Source organism: Fukomys damarensis, unplaced genomic scaffold (assembly GCF_012274545.1).
Source record: "Fukomys damarensis isolate Sample0158 unplaced genomic scaffold, DMR_v1.0_HiC HiC_scaffold_23, whole genome shotgun sequence".
NCBI classification, from domain to species: domain Eukaryota; kingdom Metazoa; phylum Chordata; class Mammalia; order Rodentia; family Bathyergidae; genus Fukomys; species Fukomys damarensis.
In genome coordinates, this window is record NW_022900935.1 from 63,729,517 (window position 1) to 63,738,595 (window position 9,079).

The 9,079-nt window shown below is 56.3% G+C and overlaps 1 protein-coding gene and 1 long non-coding RNA gene across 2 annotated transcripts in view; both read left to right on the plus strand.

Annotated features, from left to right (window-relative positions):
- The first annotated feature begins 558 nt into the window (after window positions 1–558).
- LOC104858393 lies at window positions 559–2,555 on the plus strand. Its single transcript, XR_779137.3, has 3 exons — window positions 559–707; window positions 813–985; window positions 2,090–2,555. It is a non-coding gene; the product is annotated as an uncharacterized LOC104858393 (long non-coding RNA).
- Window positions 2,556–8,443: 5,888 nt separating this feature from the next.
- Window positions 8,444–9,079, plus strand: part of Chmp6 (charged multivesicular body protein 6) — a 10,328-nt gene continuing 9,692 nt past the window's right edge. The window contains exons 1-2 of the mRNA XM_010618740.2: window positions 8,444–8,688; window positions 8,817–9,069. Of these exons, the coding sequence (XP_010617042.1) occupies window positions 8,444–8,688; window positions 8,817–9,069 (498 nt within the window). The remainder of the gene's footprint in view (window positions 8,689–8,816; window positions 9,070–9,079) is intronic.

The following is a 9,079-nucleotide window of genomic DNA, read 5'->3' on the forward strand; positions in this document are numbered from 1 at the left end:
CGGCCCAGCCTCGCCTGTCCAGCCCCAGAGCTCTCTTCTTGTCCACGCAGCCTCATCGCAGGGCACTGGCCCCGCAGCTGCCAGTGATCTCATCCCAAGCATTCTTCACCCGTCACGACTCCTTGCGGGCTGGCTTCCCAAAGTTCCCATTACATCAGTGTTAACCGAAGGCTTGCGGGACAGGAGCGGTGACAAAAAGGACGACGGCCAAGAATGGTGGGCCACACCAAAGCGACAAAACCGCAGACACAAAACTCCGAAGACACATTTCACACGAGTGTGTTAAGCACGTGCAATGTGACACACGACGTATTATGAGGATCCACACAGACAGCCGCGTCCACTGCCTATTGAGTGTGCCCGTTATTTGTGCCCTGTGTCCGCTCTGGTGGTCCCTCGCCAATAAGTCTCGAGTCTTTCTGTTTACATAAATGTTTACCTCGCAGGCAAAGGTGCCTGCTTGGGTATTTACAAATAATTTATATTATTTAAGTATTAATGATACTATTTATATTTGATTATGTTAATATTATTTTACAATTTAATGCATCTGTTAAGTGTTGCAATGGATGTACTAAATGCATCTATCTGACGATCTTAACCGAGGCTTACTTTCAGGGAAATAGAGTACAAAGCACTGCTGAATGTTAGAAGACCGGAATGGGTGGAAAGACATCCCATGTTTATGGATCAGAACTAAAGCTATGGTAAGGTGGCAGTACTCTCCAAGTGACCTCACCACCTCACATCCCTCTCAAAACTCCAGTGCCCATCATGCAAAAGCAGGAAATTCAGCCCTCAAATTCATGCAGGATTATCAAGGCCTCTGACAGCTGGGACAACACTGAAAAGGGAAGACCTGGAGGATTCGCACTTCTTCCTGGCTCCCCGTGAACGACTCTGAGAGGAGCCCTTGAGCAAGTGGACGAGCTCAGGCATAAGGCCCCACGAGGTTCTGTCCTGTTTCAGGAAGTACCCAAAACAGGTAAACCCCTGGAGGCATAAGGGGGCAGCGGGGAAGGAGGGGAGGCCCCACAGAGGGCACAGGGGGCTTGCCGGCGTGAAAGTGTTGTGGAGATGGGGACTGTACAACGCTGTGAGTGCCGCAAACACCACGACGTTGTACACTTTCAAATGGTTACCTGCATGCCACGTGCATCTCGGCTCTATTAAAAAAAAAAAAAAAAATGACAGCACAGGACGGGAAGACAGACTGTGTGGGCAGACCATCGGGGTCTGAATGCCAGTTTCACCCCGCCCTGGTACAGGACCAGAGGGGTAGGGCGACGGTTGCAGTCTGTCAATCTCCCGACGGGGGGCCTTGAGAGGTGACAGGCAGGAGGACCCCTGCCTCAGGACGGGAGAGCCAGGTGTCACCTCAGAGCCAGAGCGCAGCCCCCCACAGGCTGAGAAGTGCACTCCTGTTATTTGTAAACTGCCTGCTCTCAGGTATTTTTTATCGTAGAGGGCAGATCCTGTGGCCACCCTGGCCTCCATGGCCCACCGCTGGCCTCTCGGACTCGGCTCCCTGTGGTGTCCGTGCCCAGCCATCCAGGGCAGGAGCCCGGCTGCTGTCTCATCCCTCAGGACTGGCAGCCCCGCGCCAGTCCGCATCTGCCTGTCCTGCAGCGCCACCGCGTGGCCACCTCTCGGGGCCGTAGAGGCCCAGCCAGGCGGCCCAGCGGGGAGGGGCTGCCCGAAGGGAGGCTGGTGCCTGTGGTCCTTCCTGTGCCCTCCCAGCCCAGACCTCCCGCTGCTCACAAGGCCCCAGAGTTGTATCCCCACTCTGGCGCACTCCGCGAGTCCAGAGGGTCACCAGCAAGCCACTGTCCTCCAGGCCTTCCTGGGCCTCCCTCCAAGCAGCCCCCACACCAGTGTGGGCCTGTCCCGCGGGCCACCCATAGGCGGCAAAGAGCTGTGTGTCCCAGATGTGCAGAGCAAGCCGGGCGCTCCCACAGCCTCGAGCTCCAGCATCAACAGTTTGGGACTCAACCCAAAGCCTGGAAGTCTGCAGATTCCTTTGGTTTATTCTAGAATATTCCTGGGACTTGTTCCTTCTTCTCTTCTGCCTGTGTCTCCACCTTTTTAGTGTGACCAAGACCCCACCAGGACCACTGGACACTGCACAGCTCTCCATGGCATCGACCTGCACCCACCCATCTCACCTGTACCCCACAGGCACCCCAGCCACATCCCGCCTGCATCCTGCTGCAGCCTGCTTGTACCCCCCCTACAACCCACAACCTAGCACACATTTCCCTCGGGTTTCCTGGCATGAGCCAGGTATTGGCGCACACCCACGCGTGCCACACATGTGAGGGGCACAGGTCAGAGGAGCACTGGTCTGGAGGAGCAGTTGCACTGCCCCTCAGCTTCCCCACCGTGACTGGAAGCTGCCTGCCCTCCTGATTTCAGCAAGGCTCGGGCATGGGCCGCAGCCGACTGGTCTGGTGGTGCCTCCATGGCCTCTCCACCCTCGCAGTAGCTTTCCTGGGAGATGGGGCTACAGCAAGTCCGGCCTGTGTCAGGCAGCTCCTGTACCCAGCAGGCCGGGTCTCCACCTTGCCTGAGCCCAGGGGCCTGTGTGCTGCTCCCCACAGGGACCGCTCTCTTTGCCTCCTGGCCTGTGTGTCATCCACTGACCACCCAGTGCCATTTTCTGGTTGGAACTTTCCCTTCTCGCCTGACCCTTGCCTTCCTGTGTGTTCCAGCTTGTGGGGCTCAGCTCTGTGCCGCCCCTGCCACTGCCCTTCCAGCAGCAGGAAGTTGTGAGCGGGGTCCCAGGGCAGCTTCCACCTGAGACTCGAGGGGGAAAGAGTAGTCCCTACCACTGTCCCCTGGCAGGCCTGCAGTTACACAATGGTCTCCACGATCCTCCCTGGCACTGGAGGCAGCTGTGACCATCACCCAGAGTTTCTGGCTGTTCCTCTGTCTCTGAAAGCCACCAGGACCCAGGGGTAGGTTCCCAGTCTTCCTTCCTCCATTTCTCCCGGATTCTATGTGCCTCCCTACTGGACAGCCCAGAGCTTCTTATTTTCCCAAGCAACCTCAAGTAATAGGGTATTGAGTGCCAGAAGCCACTTCCAGAAGCAGATGCTGGAAGGATGAGACAGGGTGATGATTTTTGTGTTTAGGGGTTAGATTTGTACCCCTAAAATTCCTGTTGAAACCCTGGCCTCCAACACCTCAGAATGTGACCTTGCTTGGAAATAGGGTAGTTAGGATGAGGTCATCCTGGAGCAGGGTCATCCAAGTGGCTGGTGTCCTACAAAGGGAACACCTACAGAGACTGACATCTGAAGGTGGAGGCAGCCCAGGCAGTGATTCTACAGTCCAAGGAGCCGGCATTCTCAGCTACTGCCTGGAGCTGGGACAGCCTGGAGCCTCAGCGGGGCCTGCCCTGCCCACCACGCTGTGTGGCAGGATGTTTCCGCTGTCCACACTGCCCAGGGTGCAGCCTCACTGGGCAGCAAGGGCAGTGGCCGTTGGTCATGTTGTGGCAGATCCTGCTCCGCCATTGCTGGAAGCGGGGTCTTTCCAGAAAGGCAGACCTGGGAGACCAAGAAGCAGCTGCAAGCACATCATCCTGCTGTGAGAATCAGGACAAGGAGGACTGCAGGGTGGGCTGCTGAGCTCTACCAGCCCTGGGAAGATTTGATTTTTAAAATAACATACAAGAAGCTTTAAATTTTCAGCTCGAGGCAGGGTGAGAAAACCAGGAAATATGTGGGACTACTAGAAAAGAAAATCGAGTTGCTTGTAGCAGGACTATTGTATCTGAAAATCGTTCCCCGGGCTTTACCCTGCTGCTCGTAGAATTACAAGGAAATTGAATTCTCAGCCTCCCCAGGCCGCTGATGTAAAGAACACAGAGTAGGAAAGAGCTGAGGTAGAGTTGGGGGGACTGCACTTGACCCCCTCAAACAGCACCCTCACCCCTGCCTATAGACCACACCTGCGGCAGGGATGCCCTTGGGGAGCCCCTCGCCCATCACCTCCAGAGCCCACACTGTAGTGAGGTGGAGCCCAGCCCGGGAGATGAGTAAACATCTGACACACAGCCCACCTCCTCCACATGTGGTGGGAGAAACAGAGGCTGAGCCACGGCCTGGTTGGATTTGCGGGTCTGACTTGAGTCCAGAGCCTTGTGCCCCTGTGAGAAGCTTGGAGCAACAGGAACACTAATACCAAGTGGTGAGGAAGCATGCACTTTCTGTGTCTGCCTTCTGCCCCAAAGCACACATCCCTTCACCAAATCCCCCCGGGAGCTTGTCAGTGAGAAGCCTGCAGGCGAGGGGTCAAGGTGATGGATGCTGCTACTAAAAGCAGGTCCCAGATTTGTGAGAGGCTGGGGCAGGCTGGGCACGGTCACCAAGCAGTGGTCAGAATGGGTAATGCTGCCAGGGGCTTTGGTCTTGGCCAGTTGGGTAAGTATCCTCGGAACCAAAAAGATGGAGTTTAGTAAAGCTTAGATTGACAAAATCTGAGGTAGCCATGGTGGTGCACACCTGTAATCCCAACTCAGGAGGCTGAGGCAGAAGGATCACAAGTTTGAGGGTGGCTTAGGCAATTCGGCAAGACCATATCCCAAAATAAAAAAGGCTAGGGATGTAATTCAGTGAGTCTTTGGTGTGTGAGACTGAGATAGTCACTCACTCTTACCGCATGCACAGGTGGGCACCAGGGCTAGGAGTGGCTCCTGATGGACAGGACCAGAGGCTTCTCTGCAGAAGGCCCCTAAGTTGCATGTTTTTACAAGCTCGCTGTGACATACTGGTGTGCACCAGCCACCTGCCCTGTTGCCCATCTTCCATCGCTGTGAGGCCTCCGAGCGGTTCTCTCAGCTCACAGATGTGTGGCTTAGGCAGCACGCACCGAGGAAGGCTCCTAGGCACTGTGGGTGGCAGACAGAAACTCCTTCCCCACAGGCCTCTTCCCCGGCTGCTCAGCTCCCCTGGCTTGGTGGACAAGTTCCCAGGAGGAAGCCACCTACCCTCCGTGGCCGAGTCTGGGAGTCACAGCTGGAGGCCTGCTGGCTTTCGGCCCTCGGCTTGTCCACTCTGCCCCCGCCCTATGAGGACACAGCCGAGCCCTTGGGAGTACTCTTCAGCTAACTCAAGGTGAGGCTGGCTGCAGAGGGCATGGAGGAGCCACACGGAGTCCTGGCAGAGGAAGGGCTGCCCTTTCTGCTCTGCTTACCTGCTGCGCTGGGCATGGGACTCGGGCCTCCTTCATGGCCCCAGGGCTTCCCCCGGGGCTCAGCACCCCTGCTGTAGTGCAGCTGCTGCGTGACCTTCGCAGCCACCCACTGGCTACTTCTGCAGCCTCCTCCAGCGTGGGCGCTCCCAGCCATGAGCGCCCCTCCATGGATTTCGGGCCGGCCTGGCTGGCCCTGCCAGCGGCTGGAGTCACCGTGGGCGGCTGCAAGCTCTGGGGGCTGCCACACTCTGCAGCAGAGTGCAGCCCCAGGCCGGCAAGTTTCCTCTGCGCCCACAGCCTCTTCCCTGGGTGTCCTCTGCCCTAGAAATGGGGGCTGCTATTCTTGGATTCCTTAGAGTCCTCCTGTACCCTTTTAATAGTCAAACATCTTTTTCTAGTAACAACTCTTTAATCGCATTTTCCTGTTCAGATGACCAGCGTAGTTTCTGTCTCTGACTGGAACCATCGTCCCAGGAGACAGACCTTCCAATTTGGAGGTTGTTCAGGCTGTGACCTGGGCTTGAACACATCCCTGAGTGTTGTAGTCGGTTTGCAAGGGAACAGATTTAATAATTTATAGAATTATTTTATATTAGCCACCCAAAAAGTTGAACACTTAGAGGAGTGCCAGAGATCTCTCCACATGCTAGAGAGCCGAAGAATCCAGGCCAGGACCTGGATCCCAAGGCAATGTCCCACACAAGTCCAGCTGAAGACCTAGAGCTCAGGGCACTGTCTCACACTCGTCTGTATCAATGATCTGCACTGGACACCCCAAAGACCAGTGGTGGCAGCTAGAAAGCCTGAGCCAGCCGGTGAAGGATCTGTGCCACCAGGCTGAGAAATCCGGACTGGAGCCAGGAAGTACTGCTCAAGGTGGAGACCAGAGTCCAGTGCATTCCAGGCAACAACGAGGATCTGAGCTCCTCCCCCAACAATGAGAACAGCCAAGTTCCCATCAGGAAAGCCAGCCACTGCAAGCTTCTCCAAGGAAATCAACAGCCCACAAGCTTCCCCTCCACTTCTTGTTAGGCTGCTGGCAGCAATCTTCAGGTGGGTCTTCCACGCCCACACCACGCTGATCCAGTTCAGCTGGGCGTTCCATCGTGCCCATTAGTGAATCCACCACACTGAGCTTCTTACCCTCAGAAAATCGTTGCTCCTTCCCTATGGGACTGGTGGGAACCAAGCACGATAAAATGCAACCTGAAGCTTGTCCCCTGGGACTCAAGTGAAAGTGGGGACACCAGCTGTAGGGTGGGGCCCCCAAAATTTTCCAGGCTGGCCTTGAATGTGTGATCTTCCTGCTTCAGCCTCCCAGAGTGCTAGAATTACAGACGTGTGCCACTGCACCCAGGATCTCTTACTTCTTGGACAGCCCATATTGCTGAAGCTCAAACACCAAAGCCAAATGCACACACGTGATCACAGTGTCAACTGAACTCCAACCCTTGCCAGTTTCCTCACTTGAAAGTTAGGGCCTTGAAAGAAAGACCAGAACCCTGAACTCAGAGAGGAGACTAAGATCTTGAATGTCCCAGGTCACCCAGAGCCTCCTCCCCGGAGCCCATCTGCAGCAGATCCCCCAAGGTTCTCTCCCCCTCAGTGGCCTCATAGCCCCCTCCTCTGCTGCAAGACCGGGGCTAAGTGTCAACCTGGGGTCTGGGTACCAGATATGACAGCAAGAAACAGCTCATGGCAGAGACTTGGGAGTTTTTTCTGTGAAGAACCAAAGAGGATACATTTTAGACTCTGTAGGACACTAAAGGCCTCTGTCCACCTTCTTGTTCTCCAACTTTCTCTTCTTTTTCAATGTTGTTATTGTGCGTGCGTGTGTGCGTGTGTGTGTGTGTGTGTATGTGAGTTACAACCCTTTAAAAGTATAAAAACCATTCTTAGCTCATGAGCTGTACAAAAAACAAGCTCTGGGCCAAATGTGGCTCACGGGCCATAGTTTGCCAAATCCTGGATTATAGACTACAAGAATTCAGAGATTTTTCAACTATATATTGGCAGAGACCTGGGGATATGTGTGGAAGTGGATCCTAGGGTGTTAGACTGAGGAGGTTGAAATAGAACCCAGATGGGATGGAATTCGCTGCTCCACCCCTCCCCGGGTTCCCCTCATGCAGTTGGAGCCACAGCCCATGCTTTCCTTGATGGACTGAAACTCAGACTCGACAGGGCCTGCAGTTAGCATGAGACACCAGCGTCCACAGTGTGTGTGTGGAAAGAATCCGGAGATTCGTGGAGGAAAGGACTTTGAACCGGTCTGCCAAGGGCAGCCCGTGAGGCCACACCCCAGCTATGCACCCTGAAGACACTGCTTTCACTAGGGCGCAGGAAGCAAATGTGCGTGGGGACCTCAAAGGCAAGAAAGTTCTACGACTGCTGCTCTAGGTGGAGTTGATGGGGGGGCACTGTTGAAAGGGGCTCTCAGATTTCTTGGGAACAATGGGAACCCAGAGCAGCAGAGGCCAAGAGGCAGCAGCTAACCACTGAGGCCAAGGTGAGCTGAGGCCTGAAGCAGGCAGCTGGACACACTGATGCTCCCTGTGCCCTGGCCTGAGGGGAATCCGCTAATCAGAGGGTCCCTGGGACTGAACAAGTGAGTCCACTAGAACACCGCTTGCCCTGAAACGAAATTCCAGGTCTGGTGGCCTACACCTGACTTGAGTCCCCGAAATGGACTTGACTCTCGGCCTGTTGGCCCATTCCCAAATGGAGTCAAGTCGCAGACCTGGAGGAAGAACCCGGAAGCACTGCTGCAGACCAGAATGGCCACCTCCGGGTCGCAGGCCCTGCACCCATTGACCACAGTAACTGTGACAGAGGGGGAGGAAATAAATGCAGAAACAGCTTAGGAATCACGAGGCGCTGGCTTTCAGGAGGCTCATTCCTGGGGACAGACGGCACAGTCAAAGGAGGATGGGAGGACACTTCAGTCTTGGCCCAAGTCTGACGCTCAGTGGGGCCGAGGAGCCCACAGACCCTTCCTATAGCTCGTGCTTCAGTCCTGGAACGCATGACTGAACTAGAAGGCGCAGCAGTCGGCATGCTTGCTTTATTGCCTCTCTAAGGCGAAGAGGGGCTGGGGAAAGCCCCAGGACTCCCCTTCCGGCCGAGACAGTAAGCCCAGGGCTGCACTGCAGGCCTCGGGAGCTGCAGACTGGAAAGCCGTGCGTGTGGGGTGTCTGCCACACCCCACCGAGCTCACCCTGGGGTCTAGAGACAACCCCCGAGTATGACTATTTCTTCAGCTGCAACAATCCCGGCACCCGGAGCCCCACAGGGCGGCAGGGTGACTCCGCCCCGTGGCCCCAACGGGCCCAGGAAAGTTTATGACCCCCTGAAGGAGGGGGAGGCTTCGATTCCACAGAGCGGGACCGGCCCGTCCCTCAGCCTCGACCAAAGTCAGAAGCAGGGGGAAGAACGAAGCGGCGGTGCTGGACGGCGTCCCAGCCGACACTCCGGAGCGCAGCGCTGGATGCGACATCACTAAACGCGCTTTGTGTGTGGAGCCCGCGGAGTTCCCGAAGGCCGGGGCGCCTGGATCGGAACCTGCAAAGTGCATCCATGTAGAGAAGCAGAGTTTTGGTTTTCACCCACACCGACAGGGTGCGCACACGGCGCATCCGTGAGGCCATCCGGACCGGACTAACCCGAGGTTACTCCAGCGGCTTCCGCGGATCCAAAGAGGCCGTGCGGGAAGCGAATCCCGGAGTGGCGGTTCGCGTTCTGCCGCTCCTGGCCCTGCGCGGCCGCCGTAGGGAGGGGGAGCGAGTACGGTGGCTGCAGGGCGGCGACGGTAGAGCGGCCGGTCGCGGGTCCGCCATGGGCAACCTGTTCGGACGCAAGAAACAGAGCCGGGTCACCGAGC